Below are 21,932 nucleotides of genomic sequence, written 5' to 3' on the forward strand. Positions count from 1 at the left end.
TCAGAAATAGCTGAAACTGAAATCCCTTTTGGGACTAAAAACGCATCTAGTGGCGAAGGTTTTTTCCATTGCCCAAATGTTTTGGCAATCCAATCAAAGAAGAATGGAGTCTGCCAAAACGCATTTCTACTATTTCTAAACGCATTAACAGGCGTTATCCGTTTGAGGAAACCCTCATTAAGAAATGGACAGAACCACCTGTGGTGGATTCACCAATTGCTAGATTGAATAAAGCCACGGTTATTCCTCTAGAAGACGCTCCGTCTTTTAAAGATCCAGTGGATCGCAAGATAGAAGCTATGTCTCGCACCATGTTTACCTTGATTGGATCAGCTTTCAGACCAATAATTGCTATTGGTCTGGTTTCGCAGGCTGTAACTGTATGGACCAAGTGGTTACGCCGGGACCTAGAAGAGGTCCCTCAGGCGGTATCAGATTTGTTGGAACAGATGATACAGGGGTTACAGTTTGTGTGTGATGCGGCGTTAGACGCCACTTCATTATTGGCGCGAGCATCTGTCTCAGCGGTGGTTCTCAAGCGTACACTGTGGCTAAAAGGTTGGTTAGCCGACCAAGGTTCCAAAAAAGCATTGGCTAATTTCCCCTTTTTAGGAGAGCGTCTATTTGGAGCCAACTTAGATGAGATCATTAAGGATCTCACGGGTGGAAAGAGCACCTTTTTACCGCAAAATTTTAAAGGTAAAGGAACTCGTCAAAGACGAGGGCCTTCTTTTTCTGCTCACAAGAGGTTTTTTTCGTCCCGCGGGTGAAAAAATTAAGTCCTCCAAAGCTCCTGCAGGAGGCGTCAGGGGTCGTTGGTCGGGCAAGCAAAAGCCCGCCCCCTCTAGACCTGAAGATAAACCGTCCAAAGCCTGAAGGTGCGCCCCCCACCCATAACTGGGGTGGGGGGACGTCTTCGCCGGTTCCCGAATCCATGGCTTTCCAGAATCCCGGACAGATGGGTTTGCGAAGTCATAAGGTCAGGGTACAAGATCGAGTTTCGATCTCTCCCACCGGCGCGATTCTTCCCTTCCAATAGCCGACTATCCCCGGATCGTTTAGACGATCTGTGGAGAGCAGTCACAGATTTACTACAACAAGGAGTGGTAGTCCACGTTCCTTGGACAGAACGCTTTCAGGGGTTTTTATTCAAACCTATTTACAATACCCAGGAAAGAGGGCAAAGTGCGTCCAATTCTGGACTTAAGGGCACTCAATTCTTTTGCCTACATAAGAAGATTCAGAATGGAGTCCATTCGCACAGTAGCAGCCTTTCTGCATCCAGGGGATGTCCTAGCGTCCATAGACATCTAGGACGCCTATCTTCACATTCCCATTTTCGCAGGACATCAGCGGTTTCTACGTTTTTCCGTAGAAGAGAACCACTATCAGTTTGTGGCGTTACCTCTCGGTCTCGCCACGGCTCCGCGGGTCTTCACGAAGGTGTTGGCCCCAATGTTGGCACTTCTGCGCCAAAGAGGCATATCGATTCTAGGTTACCTAGACGATCTTCTGCTTCATGCAGAGTCTCCTCAGACCTTGCTACAAAACATAGAAATTACTATGATTTCTTTACAGGAATTCGGGTGGCTGGTGAACCAGCAAAAGTCATTTCTGGTTCCCACCCAGAGGCTCGAATATCTGGGTCTAATTCTAGACACAGTCAGGACAAGAGTTTTTTCTTCCGGTAGGGAAACTCCGAAAGATTCAATCAGCAGTCCACCAACAGCTGGTCTTCCCTTCGGACTTGCATGAGGGGTCTGGGGTTGATGGTGGCTTCCTTCGAAGCAGTCCCATTTGCCCAGTCCCATACCCGAATTCTTCAGCAAGAGATTCCTCTCAGATGGAATCGGAATCCGGAATCCCTGGACAATCAGATCCGATTGAGCAAACAGACCAGAGAGTCTCTGGTCTGGTGGCTTCGGTCTCCGATGCTCAGCCAGGGAAAGTCATTTCTGCCAATATATTGGACGACAGTGACCACGGATGCCAGTCTATCCGGATGGGGAGGAATTCTCGGTCAGTTATCTGTCCAGGGACTTTGGTCCCCGGAAGAATCCAGGTTACCGATAAATGTATTGGAACTGAGAGCGATCAGACTTTGTCTGATTCACTGGACCGAGCAGCTCCAGGGCAGCCCGGTTCGGATCCAGTCGGACAACGCCACGGCCGTGGCTTATGTCAATCACCAGGGGGGCACCAAGAGTGTCCGAGCGGCCAAAGAAGTGGCTTGCATTCTTCGCTGGGCAGAACGATTTGTTCCAGCAATCTCTGCGGTGTTCATTCCGGGGGTGGAGAATTGGCAGGCAGATTATCTCAGCCGTCAGACTCTGGATCAGGGGGAATGGTCCCTCCATCCAGACGTTTTCCACCAGTTGTGCCTACGATGGGGCACCCCGGATATGGATCTGTTGGCATCTCGATTCAACAGGAAAGTTCAGAGATTCGTGGCTCGCTCCCGCGATCCTCTAGCAGAAACCGCAGACGCACTGATCGCCCCGTGGGGGCAATACCAGCTAATGTATGCCTTCCCTCCTCTTGGGTTACTGCCAAGACTTCTTCGCAGGATAGAGGAGGAAGGAATTCCAGTAATCCTGGCAGCTCCGGACTGGCCTCATCGAGCTTGTTACGCCGACTTGGTCAGACTGATGGCGGACGTCCCGTGGAGACTTCCTCTCAGGGAGGATCTACTGTCTCAGGGACCGATCTTCCATCCTGCTTTACGATCGCTGGTTTTAAACGGCCTGGTTATTGAGACCCAGGTGCTGAAGGACAAGGGATTGTCCGCTTCAGTTATTCCTACTCTAGTTAAAACAAGGAAAGCGACTTCCAGAAAGATTATCATCGTACATGGAAGTCTTATATTGTGTGGTGTGAATCCCTTGGGTTCCATCTACATCTTTATTCGGTAGTCCGAATATTGGCTTTCTGCAACAGGGAGTTGAGCAGAAGCTGGCCTTGAGTGTTATCAAGGGTCTGGTTTCAGCATTTGCTATCTTCTTTCAGAAGCTTTTGTCTACTCATTCCTTGGTGCGGAATTTCATCCAGGGGGTGCGACACCTGGCTCTGCCAGTGCACGCGCCGTTACCATCCTGGGATCTTAATTTGGTGCTGTCGGTTCTTCAGACACCTCCCTTTGAAAATATCAGGGAGATTCTCTTGCTTACTTTATCCCAGAAGGTGGTCTTCTTGGTGGCTATCACTTCTGCACGCAGGGTGTCAGAACTGGCTGCATTATCCTGTTGTTCCCCAGATCTGGTGGTTCATAGGGATAAGGTTGTTCTTCGTCCGAATCCATCCTTCCTTCTAAGGTGGTTTCAAAGTTTCATTGAATAAGGACAGTGTATTGTCCTTCCTATGTCCTTAGCCCAATCATCCTCGAGAATTTGCATGGCATTCCGTGGATGTAGTTTGGGCGATCAGGATATACTTGAATACTACGGATTCAATTTGTAAGACGGATTCACTGTTTGTGATCACGGATGGCCCTAAGAAGGGGTTGCCTGTTCTGCTGCGACCATCTTTAGATGGATCAGACAGACGGTGGTATAGGCTTATTTTATCTAAGGGTTGGGATCCCCCGTTCCCTGTTAAGGCGCATTCTACTCGGGCGCTTAGAGTTTCCTGGACCTTCCGCCATCAGGCGTCAGTGGTTCAGGTTTTCAAGGCGACTGTTTAGTAGTCGGTTCATACCTTTACAATATTGTATAAGGTTTATGTGATGGCATCGTCAGATGCCTCTTCTGGCTGCAAGGTTCCTGCAGGCCACTGTTTGAGGAGACTGTTGGTCTACCTCGAGGATTTGTGGGGTAGGTCTCATCTGTTTACTCGATGAGTCCTTTGATACTTCTGGTTGGCTCCGGTTGGGCCTTCTAGATTGGATTTTGATTCTGTCAATCCCACCCCTCATTTTGTGGCACTGCTTCTGGATGTCCCAGCTCTTGAGAATCAAGAAGACTACGTCTGTCAATGAGCGATAGAGAAAAATGGATTTTTGTAAGATCTTACCGTAAAATCCTTTTCTCTTAAGCTCATTGACAGACGTAGTACCCGCCCCTCTATCATTGAGTTGGGTTAAATTCTCTGTACTGCTTTAAAACAGAACTGATTCCCTGTAGCAGAGAGAGGGAGGATATACCCTCAGGGACTGCCCCTAAAGTGGAGCCAGAACGTTTTGTCTTTCTGCCTAGTCCTACTCCTGCGGAGACAACATAACCCAGCTCTTGAGAATCAAGAAGACTACGTCTGTCAATGAGCTTAAGAGAAAAGGATTTTAAGGTAAGATCTTACAAAAATCCATTTTTACGGCAAGTAGTTCGACGGACACTGCACCCACCCCTCTATGGAGTTCTGATACTTCTAATACTGCTTGCTACTAAACTGATTACCTAGACGTAGCCAGGTTTTTTTTTTTTGTTCTGCCTAGTCCTACTCCTGGAGGGGGCAATATAACCCAATAGTAATGATTTCTGGAGTGCTGTTTGTCAATGAACTTTATGGTAAGTACAAAAATTCAATTTTTTTTTTCTGCTTTTATCTTTAAAGACATGTTTATGTGCAGCCTAATATATCCCACCAACCTTTAGATGCCATTGTTTTTTTTTTGTTTTTTTTTTTATCTTTTTATTATTGTAGGAGAAAGATGCCATTGTAATGAGATAATCCATGTTATTTATGTAACCTGTCAGTGGTCATAAAATGATGGTTGATCTGTGCATATTGGACTTTTCTGCTGAATTTTTACATAGAAAATGAAATGTAGGTTACCTAGAGAGGCAAGGATAATCAAGTGAAAAATTCAAAGTTCTATAAACTTATTTTGTACGTTCATTTTGAAATGATGAATGTTTGATCTCTGTGGACTGAACATTGGGCACCTATGCAAATTAAAGAATGTTGGGCTCCTGATTTTTGGTATTTCTCAAGCTGTATATTTAGACAATGGTTAGATGTAATTCTTCATAAAGAAAAACTAGTGGGGAGAGGGAGACTACCTCAGTGCCTACCTCATTCTGAAAGTGCTAGTTACCTGGCTGTCATGCTGATCCACTAGCTTTATCCTTTTAGAACTCTAATTTTGTAGATTGTTTTTAGTTTATAGATCACATGTTCTGACCTTACTCTGCACTTCTGCACTTGTTTAATGCTCGTTTCTGGTCATTAACTCAAATGCATAACTGGGAAACTTGCATTTCCTGAGCTGCTGACAGCCACATATTTATCTTTGTGAAGATTTCCTAAATAATAACTTATGCAGTGAAGCAAGTTTGTTGTATATTCTTTCTATTTAATATGAATTGCAATTTTTAGGACCGTGTCTTTCTAAAATACCTGTATCTTGGAAGAATTCCTATGTAATTTATTTTCACATAGAATCCACCTAAAAACTACAACAGGCAGTGACTTATGTTGGGATAATCCAGGAGGTTTCAATCATTTTTTCTATCTTTGCTCCCAGCTCAGGGCTCTGAAAAGAAGCATGGTGTAGCTTGTTTACATAAGGAGTAGCCATGCTGGTGTAATAATACCCATACTGGCTGTGTAGTCGTGTTTTCACATCATCCTGACTTTCCCATGCTTCCCTGACCCAAGGGTCTTCTTTGGTTGTACCTTTGTTTCTTTATTCCCTTATATCATCATCCTTCATCTTCCCCATGTGGCTTGGAGCACACATGTTCACAGCCAGAGGCATACCTTTTATACATTATTTTCCAATTACAAAACCTTCACATATTTATGAAAGTTGGTGGTCCATTTGTTTTGCTTCATGTTTTTAGTTTTGCAATTTGACTGATACTTGTGACTATCTCAAAAGCAAGCGATACAAGCATTAAATTGTAGGTCCAGCCAAACATTGTTTCCTTCGTTTTGGATAGAGTGGAAGAGGATTACAACCCCTGTCAGTTTTTTTTACTGCTATCCAGGGCATTGTTGGAGAGGTTTATTCTCACTTTCTTGTCTTTGTGCTAATGTTTTTTCAGACAGGAAAGGAAGGTAACGCTCTCAACAGAAACTGAAATAAAGTTTTCCTTTAGCAAAGTGGGGTAAGAATGGTGAAGGTAATTACCTCTAACAGAGCTCTATATAGCCATACAAACTGACAGTCCTTCCTCACTCTATCTGGAATTAGAAGAAAAGCATTTTTGGTTTGTAGTACACGGTTAGATTCAAATGGCCCTTTCCCAGAAAAGCAATCTGTGGTGGATTGCTTTTCAGAGTGTGGCTAAGCAGCCCGTATAAGGTGTTCAAATAGTGATCCTGCCTCCCCCTAAATGTTTTTTTTTTTTTTTTATTGGAAGGATAGCAGGTTTTTTTTTTTTTTGAAAATCTTTTTATTGAATTATGCACAAAAAGCACAAACAAAAACAAAAGAGCTTGGTGCGTGGAAACTCCTCAAGGAGGCACGTAGGAATAACAAGTACTGGTGTGCTGCCCGCCACAGGCGGGGTTAATACAGCAAACAAGTACAGCTATACATGATACAACAAACGTCTAAGCTTTAACACAGCTAATACACATCAGTGTTCAAATACAAGAGAATGAAAAGCGCCCAACAGCATCAGCCATGTCAGGGCGACCGTGCAGAGAGACCTTGAGCTATGGACCTATGGGCTGTCAGAGCATCAGTGCGGAGGAAGACTCCTCAAGCCAGCGCGTCCACACCCTATCATATTTCTTGGGGCAACCTCTATGGTAGTATGTATCACGATACAGCGGGATGGCGGTGTCTATCAGAGTCCTCCATTGAGGAATCGTGGGGGAGGATCTCTGTTTCCAACGGAGGGCAATATTTTTCCTAGCGTAGAAGAGTAAAAGACCTAGCAGAGTGCAATCGGCCACCCGCGGAACAATGTCGTCCAGGAGACCCAGAAGACCCAGTCTGGGAGACGGGGCCATCGGGACCTGCAAGACAGCAGAGGACACCTCAAACACCTTGGACCAGTATGTTAGGAGTTCAGGACACTGCCAGAAAATGTGCATAAAATCGCCCGGGGTGTGACTACAACGCCAACACTCCGGGGAGTGGGAGGCATGTATCCTATGCATGCGATGTGGGGTAAGGTAGGCCCTGTGGACAATCTTGTATTGCACCAACCGGTTCCGGAGAGAGACCAGAATAGCGAAGGGGGAGTCCCAGATGTGCAACCAGTCCACCGAGTCCAGGTCCGGAACGTCCCGGGCCCAACGTGCGTGAAGGCCCGAGAGTTCCGGAGACGAGACACGGAGGAGATGAGCATGTAGCACCGACATCGCACGCGCAGAGCAGTCATGACGCAGCACCCGTTCCAGATCGGACTGCATCAGCTGGGAGTCCGGGCCAGGGAACTGAGCGCCAAAAGCATGGGACAGCTGTAAAAAGTGGAAAAAGTAGGACGACGGGAGGTTACGATCAGATGCCAACTGCGCAAAGGAGGGAAGGGAGAGATCACCCGTGAGGTCCGAGATCTTCTTAATGCCACGTTTGGCCCAGAGAACCGGTCAGGCAGTCCATACAGGTGGGGCAGGGAGGGGTTGAGCCACAGAGGGTCTTTGGGGGAGACAGCGGTGTCCGGATAAGCCTCTAACCACAATCCCTGCCGCCAGGCCCGGAGTGTTTTCATGGAGGTAGTGAGACCGTGGGGGGGCCCGAGGACCCCTGAAGAGCAGATGAGTCAGGGCCTCCACTGATCCCAGCACCGCGGCCTCCACCACAACAGCGGAATTAGACGCCTCCGGGCTCAGCCACCACCCCGCGGTGACTAACTGAGATGCCAGGAAATATTTGTGGCAATCAGGGAACGCCAGTCCCCCCTGTGACAGAGGGCGCATAAGCGTTGCAAACTTGTACCGGGGAGGACTAGCGCCCCAAAGAAAGCCAGAAAACAGCTTGTTAAGTTGACAAAAAAAAGACCTCGGAATCCAGCAAGGGGAATGGCGAAACAAGTAGGTAAGTTTAGGGAGAACCTTCATCTTGACAAGGTTGATCCTGCCCAAGAGGGAGAGGGGGAGGCGCTCCCATGCCCTCAGTCTGGCCCTAAGGCCCAAAACAACCGGGTCCAGGTTGAGAGCAATAAAGTCCATTGGGTCCCGAGACACCCGCACCCCGAGGTAGGTGAACGTCTCCACCCACTGCAAGGGCAAATCCTGGGTGGCCCCAGTCTTCGCCCCAGGGTCAATGGCCAAGAGCTGTGACTTGGACCAATGCACCCTTAGGCCCGATACAGCTGCAAAGGAGTTCAACACCCACAGGGCTCCCCCCAGAGAGGGACCAGCATCGCCCAGAAACAGCAGAAGGTCGTCCGCGTACAGGGCCACCCGCTCCTCCAGCCACGCCACCCGTAAGCCTTGAATGTGAGGGGAGACGCGGAGCGCCTCCGCCAACGGCTCCATGGCGATAGCAAATAAGGCCGGAGATAGAGGGCAGCCCTGCCGCGTACCCCTCGACAAAGGGAACACCGAGGATAGCCTGCCGCCGAGACGGATGGCCGCCATCGGTGACCTATAGTTGGTCTGGAGCCATGCGATAAATCTCAAAGGAAAGCCCATGCGCCGAAGAATCTCCCACAGGAAGAGCCACTCCACGGAGTCAAACGCCTTCTCTATATCGAGCGAGGCCACCACCCTGGAACCGGAGTTAGTATGCCGGGCCTGCAGATTAGTGTACAGTCTGCGGAGATTGACGTCCGTGGATCTGTTGGCCATAAAGCCGGTCTGGTCCTGATCAACAACAGAGGTAAGTAGAGGCTGCAACCTGGCCGCCAGCAATTTAGTAAGTATCTTCAGGTCATTATTGAGCAGCGCAATCGGCCTATAGGAGGCACATAGCTTGGCATCTTTGGGAGCTTTATGAATAAGAATGATGTGTGCCTGCGCCATAGAGGGTGGAAGGGACCCCGCCGCCAAGCAGTCATTAAAAAGGGCGGCCAGCAGAGAAGCTAAAATGTCTACGTGGACCTTATAAAATTCGATAGGTAGGCCGTCTGGGCCCAGTGCCTTGCCCCTGTGGATGGAACATATCACCGCCTGAACCTCCTCCGCTGAGATCGGTTGGACCAGACCTGCGCGCTCCCGGTCAGACAACCAGCCCAAGGCGATGGGGTCCAGAAGGGGGACCAGATCCCTCGGGCTGAAGTCCGGCGGGAGGGCAGTAGAGTAGAGCCCCGCATAGAAGGAGCGAAACTCCTCAAGAATGGCCTCCGGGGAGGTAATGGATTCGCCCGCGGGAGACGTGAGCTCCGGGACCAGGGTCGAGGGTGCAGCATAAGACATTGTCGCTAGCAGTATACCATTACGATCGCCCTGCTCAAAAAATTGCTGGCGCGATTGGTACAGGGACAATCGCGCCACCTCGGAGTGGTGAAGGTGGAGATCCCGCCTGGAGGCCTGCATCTTCTCAAAATTGGCGGGGGACGGGTCCCGCTCATAGCAGGCGGAAGCCTCCCCAGCCGCCGTCTCCAAAGCCGTGACCTCAGCAGCCTGCTGTAACCTCACCGCCTTGATGGCGGACATATAGTGTCCTCTAGTGAAGGCCTTAAAGGCATCCCACACCACGTCCGGGGAGGAGGTGCCCTCATTCACATCCCAGTACCCTCGCAGAACGGAGGGGGTCTGGGCCAGAATATCAGGCTGTTCAACCCACTGGGCTCCCAGGCGCCACATAGAGCCATCTCGAGCACATCCAGAGCTCAACCTGACCAGCAGGGGACTGTGATCAGACAACCCGCTGGGCAAATACGCCACCTCCTCCACGTCGGACAGCAAACTCTGGTTAGCAAAAGCATAATCAATTCTAGAAGCAGTTTTATGGGTGGTGGAGAAGCATGAATAAACTCTCTGCGAATGGTACTTCCACCGCCAAACCTCCTGAAGACCCGCCGCCTCCGCCCACCGGGGAAGGTCCCCGGAGAACACCTTGGGGGCTGAAGGCCGGTCCAGGTCAGGGGAGAGAATGGCGTTAAAATCCCCGAGCAGAAGTAACTTGGCCGGGTGATAGCCAGACACCTTGTCCAACACAGTATACAACACTTCAGACTTAAAAGGCGGAGGGACATAAATACCCGCCACAATGTATCGCTTTTGCCAGATAGACAGAACTAAAACCTTGTATCTGCCGTGGGGGTCCGTGTGAACCGCCTCAACCACCCCCGGCAGAGACTTGCTAAGCAGGATAGATACTCCCCTAGCGTAATTAGAGTATGATGTGTGAAAGGCCCGCTGAACCCACTGTCTCCTCAAGGTCTGCAGCTTGCCGCCCACCAGGTGTGTCTCCTGTAAGACCAGAACAGAGGGGTTATGTGACTTAACATATTGAAAGAGGAGCGCTCTTTTGAATTTTGAGTTCAAACCACGGACGTTCCAGGAGAGCACTGAGAAAGTGTTTTGATTAGAGGGCGCCATAAGCTAAGGGGGTATAGGGGTAGCCCGTAGGAACGGGCCACCAAACATGGATCCACACCTGGGGGGCAGCAACAGTATCAAGCATCTCGCACCAAAAAACATGAAAAGAAAACAAAACACGTTAAAACAGAAAACATGTGAACAGTCCCCGAGCCAACATGGCTCACCCTAACGTCCCCCGCAGCCCCCATAAAAAAACGCAGGGGGAGTGGGGGCGGTCTATACCCAAAACACCACTTAGAGTGGGAAAAAAAGAAAAGGTAGGGGCAACGCGGAACGTCAACCCCTAGAGCTAGGCACAGTCACAATTCGTCAAAAAGTAGTCCAAAAAAGAGAAAAAATCGAGCGGGACCGGACGAGGGGGTGCACCACAAAAATAAAAAGAAGGGGGGCACCCCAAGCAGGCAATCCCGAGCAACAGCAACAATAGGAACAGTTCCTCTTCCAGAAAAAAAAAACTAAAGAAAGGGGGGTAAGGCACCATAGGGGGGTAGAGCTCCTGGTAGGTGGGCATCCATCAGAGTGAGACAGGTAGCAGTTCCACAGCAGGGAAGGTAGAATGCAAAGATGGAAGGGAGACGAGGATAGGGGGAGCAGGACACCGATACCTGTCACCACACAGTCAGTGGAGATGCATCCAAGGAGGTCGTTCAGCAGCCAGAAGGGAGATCAACGAGCATCCAGCCAGGCAGCCGCCTCCTCCGGGTCCTCGAAGAATCGGGCCCGATCACCGTCAACGACCCGAAGCTTACTGGGGTAAAGAAGGCTGTACTTCAGGCCTTTGTCCCGCAGCCTCCTCCGGATGTCCCTGAAGAGCCGGCGTCTACGTTGAACCTCCGGGGAGTAGTCCGGGAACAACAGGATTTTTGCGTTTTCATAGCGGAGGTCCTGTTGAGCACGGGCAGCGGCCAGCAAGCGGTCCCGGTCACGGTAGTTCAGCAAGCGTAGAAGAAAGGGTGTGGGCGGAGCGCCAGGAATCGGAGGGACCGGAGGCACCCTGTGCGCCCTTTCCACGACAAAGGTAGGTGGCATATCAGTCAACCCCAGCAGGGAGGGGAGGAAGGATTCAGCAAACTCCGCGGGCCTAGCTCCCTCGGCCCGCTCCGGCAGGCCCAGGATCCGGATGTTACGCCGGAGCCGATTTTCAGTATCTATGGCTCGGTCCTGCAGTGCTTTGACCTGGATCTGGAGGGCGTGAAGGTCCCGCGAGTCAGCGCGGGTAGAGTCCTCCAGGGTAGAAATGCGGTCCTCAGCCTCCGGCCCCGGAATTTATCAAGATCGTGTCGGATGAGACTGATGTCGGTGGCCAGGTAGTCGATCTTGGCCGTCAGGGTGTCTTTACAGGCCTTAATAGCCTCCAGAATGTCTGAGGGAGAAGGGCTGGTAGACGCTCCCGGATCCCCCTCCGTCTGAGTGCCCGCTGACATCCTGGGAGAAGGAGGCCTCGTGTTCAAGATGGCCGCCGCGGGACCCGAGGACCGCGATGTTCTCCCAGAGGATTTGGCCGAACGGAGCTTTCCCGGGGAAAGCGGAGGAGCCCGCGAGGTGCTCCCTGCCTTCTTGGACCCCAGGGTGATAAGAAGAGTGAAGCTAGATGGATGCCGATGACACTGGAAGGATGATGTGAGGAGCGGAGCTCAAACCTGGTGCGTCCTCTCTGCTTCACATCCCGGCCACGCCCCCTCCAAGGATAGCAGTTTTTAACGGGACTAATGTGGCAACTTATGTGGCGCTGTCAAATTTGAATGGGCAAGTTTGACAAAAACTGCCACCTGTCAACTCAAATTTTTTTTTTTTTTTTGGGTCGTGGCTTGTCACCAGCTCTATTTGGCTGTATTGAGGACTTTAAGGGGGGCAGTAAAAATATCACTCAACTGCCTGCTCTTACCCCTCCCCTGCCTCTCATGTGAAGGAAGCCTAAGGGTTGCCACATTTTCCTGGAAATAATACCAGCCTTTGGGTCTCTTTCCTTTTAATTGCATTGACAAAAAGTCAAATTCAACCTGCCAAGCTGCTAAGATACCAGCCAGGTGGTGAACATTAAAATACACAAATTTGCAGTTGTGCATTGCAAAGATGAATCTAGTGTGACATGTTTAGTGTTGTAGTTATGAAGTGATACTAAATACACACTGTTTAGTTTACATTGTCCCTTCCATTTCTATATGTGGATGATGTCACTGTAATTATTTTAATTAAAAAAAAAAGGAATTGCAGTACCTTTTTTCTAATCTATGTACAGCTGTCACATGACCCAGATCTTTCCCAGCCTGTCTGCAGAGAAACATAAGCAGAAGGAGCTTCTAGTCCTCTGCTACTGGTCGCATGTTCAAAATGAAAACAGCCTTTGGAATACAGAGTACAAATAAATATCAATAAACTGTTTTAAAAAAACATGGTATGGGCAGATTTCTTTTAGTCACAGGCTGGATCACGCCCCTCCAGCCTGTGTCTTACAATAATAGGGAAGTGAAACCTCTATTAATCTACATGTAATATCCTGCCCCCATTGTGTTTAGCTGGTTAATGGGCATGGAGGAGGTGGGAGGGAGTGGGCTTTCATTTACAACTGTGTGTACGCCCATATGTGTGACTATAGGCACATGGGCTGCTCAGATGTGATGGGGAAGAAATGATCAGCATGGAAATTCACTGAAAACTGAGCATGTGCAGAGCAGCCAACACTGCTCTGCAAAATCCCAGCTGAGTTGGGGACTTGGACAGAAGGGGAGATAGCAGCAGGATCAACCAGTTTTTTTTTTTTGTAGAATACAGAAAACTAATCTCATAGTGACTGAGTATGAACAGCATATAATACATAATTTATTGATATTTTTTATGATGTGGGTTTAGTGAAACTTTAAGACCATTTGAATGCTAATTTCTTTAATTTCTGCAATAATATGTTTTTGGTTTTAGAGAGAACATGCTAACATTGAAATGTTGGCTTTATATCTCACTATCTCAATTGATCTGTCAAGTCTCTATCTGACCCTCATCCTTTGTATAACAAACTCCACTATCCATGTATAGAGCGGTTTCTATATATGTTAAGTGACAGCCACATCTAGAGTTTAAAAAGCCTCTGGAAAAAACTGCAGAATCCAGCAAAAAAGGTTAAGGGTCAGTCTATGAACACATGTGCCTTCTCATGAGAAACATGGCCTCTCTGGCTCTTAAAGACCAATTTTTCTCCTTGCTAAAGCCAGGGGGAATTGGCATAATGGATATTAAACGTCATCTGTTTTATTGCTTGTTTTCACTCTAGAAGCTTTCTGCTTGTTAATGGGGCTTTGTAGCAGTCTACACCATACTTCAAATCTGTTTACAAGCACTCTGTGTAATAAAGTCTTTCTTGATGGTCTGTCATTTAGGCTGTATAGTTCATGCCTTACCATAAATGGAAAATATTCCCCAATATTAGACCATACGCCAGAAACTAGAGCCGAGGAAGAATGGCAATGTGATGTACTGCATGCCGGCAAGTGATCACCTTAAAGGGAAATGGTGCACTGTACTCTTTGAGCTGCATCCATGGTAGCCTATGGGGGTAGTAGCGGCAGATGTGTTGGATGGAATGATTTCACAAAAAAGAAAAAACACTTTTGGTCCAACATTTCCGATCTAAATGAAGGGTATCCACTGAAATGACCAGAAAGTGTGGATCTCATTCAATAAAAAAATGGAGGACTTTTATTAGATAAAAGAACAAGGGACATTTGTACAGTGCACGTCAAACCAGGGGGTGACAGTGCAGCTGTAGCTGTACATGCCATAGGCAATAGAGAGATGTTCTTGTGACTGTCACACATGCAGAGTGACCCACTGTAGAAGTCTTAAATTTAAGCAAGGGTGTCCAGCTCTCCTTTTGCTCCTATTCTTGAAAGCGGTGCAGGCTGTTTCTAGTGGGTGCCCATGGGAAGGAGGCAGCATGTTTACGTTCAACGCCCTTTAATACTAGGGGCTGATGAATGAGCAAACATACGTTTTTTTTTTTTTTTCTTGGCAAAAAGTAGGGAAAAGGGAGCTAATATGGGAACTGAGTCTCCCGAAACAAAGCCTAACTCCATGTTTGTTACTTTAAAATTGTTTGGACCAGGCTGGTCCAAATGCACTATTACCTTCACTAACCACTGTGTTTCTTGTCAGCTCTGTATAAACTGTACGTAGCATCATCTGCATACAATATACAGTGCTGTGTTCCTGCAGTGGTATAGGGACTTCCTGTCCCATTCCTGGAACAGAAGTGCACCATTTAAAAGGTTTGTATTTTAGGATCAACTACAGGGCTTCCTATAATTGGCTGAGGTGGAGAGGCAGGTAGATGTCAAGTGTCTCCAATCTGAGGAAGGCTTGTAACCTTTCAGAAAATACAGAGCTTCCAGTAATTGGCTGAGCAGCACTCAGTCTGATTCAATTTTGTTTTGAGAATGGAACGGGAAGTCCCTATATTGCTGCCGATACACAGCACTGTATACTGTATGTGGCTACGTATAGTTTATACAGTCCTAACATGAAGCGCATCAATTATTGAAGGTGATATTTGAAAGTAACAAACCTGGAGTTAGGCTTTAAAGTGTACATATAGACAAAATGTTTTTTTAGCTTTTGCTAGAATTGGGAAAGACATAAAACTCCTTGTTTGTTTTTTTGCGGTCTGTATTGTTGGGGGCATACTGAAAAGATCCACACATTTTTAAAGAATTTTAAAAGGATTTAGGGGTATTGTGAAAGTAATATCTTGTATATCAAATGTTTATGCAGTTTAGTAGGTTGGAGTTTAGAGTACAGAACTGAACATCATGTGTCTCAACTTTTTCCTCTATCATGTGATCACAGGTTGACCTCCACTGTCGCAGAACACAAGCGTGCAGTCAGACCTGTACGCAGAGTGCAGGCCTCTGGAAACCCACTGCGAATGCTCGCTGCTCGAGATGATCTCCTGCAGGAGTATACAGAAACCAGGCTGAATGTGGCCTTTATGGAGTCCAAACGAATGAAAGTGGAAAAAAGTAAGTGTTTTTTTTTCTTTTCACAATAGGAGGCAAGGATTAGCATCAAGTTCCGAAGCACCTGAAAAAAGGCAACCAGTCTTTTACGACATATTGTGTTTGGGTGCTGTAAGAGTTTTTTTTTTTTTTTTTTTTTTTTTTTTGTCACCCCTCATTCGGAACCCAGGAATGTAGTTATCTAATAATCATAAAGTATTCACAGCACTATGGGTAATCTAACAAGCCAGCACATTAGGTGACTGCCTGCTTTTGAGGCATTTTCTAGGTTGTCTGATTAAAATGACTAAGCTCTCTGATAAAGAATGAGGTATTCACTCATGTACAGTAGGGCTGCGCATCTTCACTTACCTCACGTTTTGATTCGATTACGATTATTAGGGCAACGATTCAATACGATTCGATTCCGCAATGCATCACGATTACTGCCCATGCCCAGCCCACTGCCCAATGGTTTTCAAAACTTTATCAAAAAAGCAAACAATCAAGCAGCCACAAATTAAAGAATCATTTTTATTTTCATTTGCTTTTAAAGGACACTTTCCTGGACCCTGGCATGGCCTGCAAGCCCTGCATAGTGCACTGCAAACATATAGAAGGTCTCCTTAGGGATGTGATAAATACATGGCGGTGTATGGAGGTCTCCTCAGGGATATCCGGGATGTGATAAATACATGGCGGTGTATGGGGGTCTCCTCGGGGATATCCAGGATGTGATATATACATGGCGGTGTATGGGGGTCTCCTCAGGGATGTGATATATACATGGCGGTGTATGGGGGGTCTCCTCAGGGATATCCGGGATGTGATATATACATGGCGGTGTATGGGGGGGTCTCGTCAGGGATATCCGGGATGTGATATATATATATATATATATATATATATATACATGGCGGTGTATGGGGGTCTCCTCAGGGATATCCAGGATGTGATATATACATGGCGGTGTATGGGGGATCTCCTCAGAGATGTGATATATACATGGCGGTGTATGGGGGTCTTCTCAGGGATGTGATATATACATGGTGGTGTTACACTCCAAAGACATGCTGGTAGGTTAATTGGATCCTGTATAAAAATTGGCCCTACTATGTATTTATGAATGTGATTTAGGGACCTGAGATTGTAAGCTCCTTGAGGGTAGGGACTGATGTGAATGTGCAATGTATATGTAAAGCGCTGCGTAAATTGACAGCGCTATATAAGAACCTGAAATAATAATAATAATACACCACCATGTATATATATTACATCCCTGAGGAGACCCCCATACACCGCCATGCATACATCACATCCTGGATATCCCTGAGGAGACCCCCATGCACCGCCATGTATATATCACATCCTGGATATCCCTGAGGAGACCCCCATACACCGCCATGTATATATCACATCCTGGATATCCCTGAGGAGACCCTCATACACCGCCATGTATATATCACATCCCTGATATCCCTGAGGAGACCCCCCATACACCGCCATGTATATATCACATCCCTGAGGAGACTCCCATACACCGCCATGTATATATCACATCCTGGATATCCCTGAGGAGACCTGGTGTATGGAGGTCTCCTCAGGGATATCAGGGATGTGATATATATTATATACATGGCATTGGATGGGGGTCTCCTCAGGGATATCCAGGTTGGAGAATCTCCGGTGCTGTGACCATGCCGGATAGTCTGGCTGGGAAGGCCGCCCCGAACCCTCCCGGGGACAGAGCACTGATAGCTTCCGCTCTCCTCTCCCGCGAGGAGCTCCGTGTTCCACAAGCCCGGCCGCCACCGCCACTCTCCTCAAGCACCAGCGCCGCCATAACACAACTCCCCCCACCTCCGGAGTACTGACGTCATTCGCTAATCGATTTTGCAGTCACCCCCAATCGATGCAGAATTGCGAAGGGTCGCATTGCGATGCATCGATTCGGCGATTATATTCCGCAGGCCTAATGTACAGTGTAAATTTCAGCTTGATAGTTTAGGTTTTGTAAACTGCAATGAGAAAGAGAGCCTGGAAAAAGAAGCAAAAGTTTTGCTCGCTGGCCTAAAATGGGATTGCAAAATTTGAATATGCAACATATTTGCCTGATTTAAAAAAAAATCCAAATATATGTACAAAACCATTCTAGAAATTTATCAAAGAATTAAAATCCCAAAAGTGGTTTTAAACTTTCTAGACTAAAAGAAAATAAATTCAGTTTTGTTCAAGAGATTTGTGAGCGTATCCACAATAGGTAATCAGGTAGCAGTGAAAAAGCATCTCAACAAACCTTCCCCACTGTATGCAAAAAAAAAAAGTTTTGGCTGAAGTTGAGCTTTTAAAAAAGTTGAGGGGGGGGTGGGTGGTACACCTCCCTGAAAAGAGCTTCATTTGAAATGTGGGTATAAAATGAAAGGCTGGCCGTAAACAAACACTATTTTTAAAATGCTTATCATAAAAGTTAATTCACAATGATGTTAGAACTTGTATTTCTGTGATATGGTATAAAAGATGATTCCAGAAGGTGTAGCAGGTCCACCAGCAGGGTTGGGTGGACCAGTTAAACTAATGAAGTTCTAGGTGCTCTGGGTGATATTTGGAATGGACAGCAAAAGTATAACCTTTTTTTTTTTTTTTTTTTTTTTTTTTTTTTTTTTCTTTTAGTGTCTAAGAACTCAAACTTCTCTGAAGTAGCGCTTGCTGGGCTGGCAAGCAAAGAGAACTTTAGCAGTGTCAGTTTGCGCAGTGTTAACCTCACAGAACAACACTCGAACAACAGCGCTGTGCCCTATAAGAAGCTTATGTTAATACAGATTAAAGGTACGTAACGGGTGACTAGGCCATTCGGCCTGGCCTGAGAACAGTCTGTTTTTTCCTTATCTGCCATTCTCCGCGTATTTAGGAATACATGTGACTGTGTTGCTAAATTTACTATTTTCATTGCTGCTAGCTGCAGATTTGTTTTCCAAGTTGTTGTGTCCAATTATTTATTTTTCCACTTATCCAAGGTAGCGTATGGGGTGTATGCGGCAGCCCTGTTCAGTTTGCTACAAGGGAGTTGCTTGCTGGATGCATTTTAGACTTTTAATAAGTTCAAATGCAAGTGTTTGGGAAACGCACAACAGTGTGTGGGCCTTAGCTGTAGCAGACTTCTGCAAAATGTTGCCTGGTATTAATGACAGCCCATGTTTGGTAAGCAATAAGTGCCCCCTTCCACAAATGGAGGTTAACCCAAACAGCATGTATATGACCATAATATCAATTTGGAGTCAACAATTTGAACTTCATTGCCCCTGAGTGTTTACCTGTAATGGCGTGTTAAATATTAACCGGCTGCGAAATTCTCCAGGTGCATGTCTTGCTTTAGCGTTAAATGTTCAGGTTTGCTTTTGCTTTGCTTCACAGTATCTGCACGCTGACTGCGGTCTAAATGTGAGCGCATATCTTAATTCGGGGGATCTTAACCTTTTTACAATTGCAGACCCTCATTGGGTTTTCCATTATGACCCCATACTGCCTTCACCAAACTTCCCAAACCATGACTTTATAGGATGTCAGTAGCTTGGATTTACTTTGCGTATGATAGCTAGGAATGATTATAAATTAAATAAAATCCTATTCAGGAAGAGGTATTTATATTTCCTTTTTAGTTTAATTTGTAAAGGATGCCTCAACATGTGTTAATCAATTTTACTCTTGTTTCTTTTGTTTATAGACCGCTATTTCCATCCGTCCAACCATCGATCAGTTCTATAAAAATTTCTTCATTCTGCTCCATGATGCAGTTTATTATTAGCAAGCGTTCACTTTGAGGTGTTTCATTTTTAGTGCTTACTATGGAAAACATAGGTTTTCTTTCAATTTAAACTGCTATCGGAAACATTTAAAGTTGACAAAAGTAAGCCATACTTTAAGTCCATTTCCAGGTGTGCATTTCCCCTACCATCCCTTCTTCCCAAATTCATACCATCTAGAACAAGTTTATAAGAAAAAAAAAAAAAAAAACCTTTGAAAACAGTGCTAAAATGGCAGACTTTAGTGACATTACAAGCTACACCCAGTCAGTGATGTGGACATCAGAAGGACCACCTTCTTCTGCATTGAAGACAGACAGAAGGCTTGGGACCTGACGTGTAAATTTTTTTAAAAAGCAGTTGGGAGGGTAGGTGTGTGTGTGTTAGACTTAAAGCCCATCACTAGGGAAAGAAAAAATGCTCCCTAACCTCTGGCATGCAAGGGTTAAAAGCTCATTTAGGTCCAGGAATGCTGCAAAAAGCCATTTTACTTACCCAAGCCGGTGCTTTCCTCTTTTCCCTATGATTCAGCAGTGGACAGCCCCTTAGCATCCTCAATGTCCGGCTGTGGGCCCTGCTTTGGACTTGACTGCATCTGAGGACCTGTAAAGACCAGAGCATGTGGGGTCTCGCAGCCTGGAGGGAGCCTGTGGGGAAAAAGAGGATTAAGAGAGGAAAACTGCTTTTTTCAGGCCCCCTCGATCTAAACAAGCATTTAACCCATGCAGTGCTGGTCAGCCCCACTGTAAGGGATCATTTTTCCCCTCCCTTGGAGTTCAGCTTTGGGCCGATCACATTTTGATCTACTTATGATGCATTTTAAGCATGTTTTTGGCAGCTGACTTAAACATAAAAATGAGAAATAAGTAAACTGCCATTGCTGAGAACCTTGTGAAAATGCTGGTTGCTTGACTATCATACTCTGACTTACTAACCTGGAAAAATTGTGCAGCGAGTCCTAACTCCTGATCTGCTTCTTCCAGATTGATTGACCTAAAGTATTGAAACAGAGACAGCTTGACAGGCAGGCAATTGGCTTTTTAAAATTCCTTAAAATGCCATAAAATATTATGGTCTGCTTAGGCCCCTTCCTAATCGCAAAAAAAAAAATTCAAACACCTGTGAGGAAATTATTTTACTAAAATATGTACCTTTTTCCTGCTTCACTCAGGGCACCTAGGAGGGGATTACACTAGCACCCTTTAGAGACATTTCCGGAGAATGTGGAGTAGCCGAAATCTTAAGAGAAGACAATATTGCAATGTGTTGTAGTGTGATCTTGGGAGATATAGGGTACTCTCATTCCCAGGATAGCTCCAAAAATATACTGACATTTTTGCACTCGTTTAGGATAGAGAAAGTGGCTCCTTATTAAGTGGATTTCAGATTTCCAATAATGTCCATTACCTGATTGATATGTGAGCTTCAGTAATTCAGACTGCTGTATAAAAAGAAAAACCCTTATGGCAAAATTTGTATCGGTATACTTTGGTTGTACTTCATCATTATTGTAATAAAAATGATTACATATGTTGACATTTAGAAAAAAAAAAAAAAAACTTGGTGGGGTCCGCCTTATCCGCTTAGTATATAAAATATATTGCTTTGCAGTGATGCAAAGCAGTTTTGCTTTTGTTTACTGTTCCTCTCTGCCCGCTCGGGTTATTTAAAAATAGATTTTGGGGTTGATTTACTAAACCTGGAGTGTGCAAAATCTGGTGCAGCTGTGCATTTAAGCTTTGCAAAAAAAAAAAACCCTGGAAGCTGATTGGTTTCTATGCACAGCTGCACTAGATTTTGTACCCTAAGTGACCTATCCTGTAATGCCAGTGGTTGTTGTGCAGGGAATGCTGACAATACTGCTGGTAACCATCAGAAAGCACCTACCTTCTGCGTATGAAATACATTTAATAAACCACAAACATGTAAAAATTAAAAACTGACATCAAAAACTGGTTTGCTTTTTTCAGGACGTAGACATGTCCAGTCAAGGTTGGTGGAGCCCCGAGCATCTTCCCTGAACAGTGGAGACTGTTTCCTGCTGATCTCCCCGCACTACTGCTTCCTGTGGGTCGGAGAGTTTGCAAACGTCATTGAAAAAGCCAAGGTTGGTGTCCTCAGATGTTGACGTTCTGTCACTCTGCCGCCACTTTGAAGTGCCGTGACAAATTGTGCTATGGATACAAGTATCTGGAAGTGCTGTGTCATGCAAAACACCATATATGGCCAGAATGGGACAGATCTATGCATGGCCTCCTGAATTATCTGACCCTGCTCACAGCATGTCAACACTTTGAAGTGCGTCTGTTTCATAGCCAGGAAATCCTCCGGGAAGGATCCTGCCAGTGGTGTCATGACATCAGTAATCATATGCAGAATGGTTCTGTTTCTTTACAGATAGCTGCGTTGTGGGGGAGGGGGTCATTCTGAGGTTGTTCAAGTTTACTATTCCAAGACAGCTTTGTAGTTTGGGAACAGTAAACCCCTGCCAAAATCAAACTTCGTCTTGGCTGACCCTGTTGCAAAGAAATACTTTGGGTTTTTTTTTTTCTTTTTCATTAAAGCATTTCCAGGCCAAAAAGACACAATTTTAACCATCTCCCTTATTCTAGTTCTTAAGTGATAACTCTTATATGCAGTAGGTTACAACTAGTCACAATCTACTCTAACCTGTTCTGACTTCAGCTAAGTTAATTCTGGTTGGTTGCTATTGGTAATAAATTAAGGACTAAGTATTTTTTGAATAATGTCACATGTATATTAGTTA

General features: G+C 46.1%; 1 protein-coding gene across 2 annotated transcripts in view; it reads left to right on the top strand.

Annotated features, from left to right (window-relative positions):
• Window positions 1-21,932, top strand: part of SVIL (supervillin) — a 314,402-nt gene that overhangs the window by 245,073 nt on the left and 47,397 nt on the right. For both annotated transcript variants that reach the window (XM_082259451.1, XM_082259450.1), the window contains 3 exons: window positions 15,217-15,389; window positions 18,036-18,191; window positions 21,136-21,272. In XM_082259451.1, the coding sequence (XP_082115577.1) occupies window positions 15,217-15,389; window positions 18,036-18,191; window positions 21,136-21,272 (466 nt within the window). The remainder of the gene's footprint in view (window positions 1-15,216; window positions 15,390-18,035; window positions 18,192-21,135; window positions 21,273-21,932) is intronic.

The sequence above is a fragment of the Pelophylax lessonae genome (genome assembly GCF_965119305.1).
Source record: "Pelophylax lessonae genome assembly, chromosome: 5".
In the NCBI taxonomy this organism is placed as follows: Eukaryota; Metazoa; Chordata; class Amphibia; order Anura; family Ranidae; genus Pelophylax; species Pelophylax lessonae.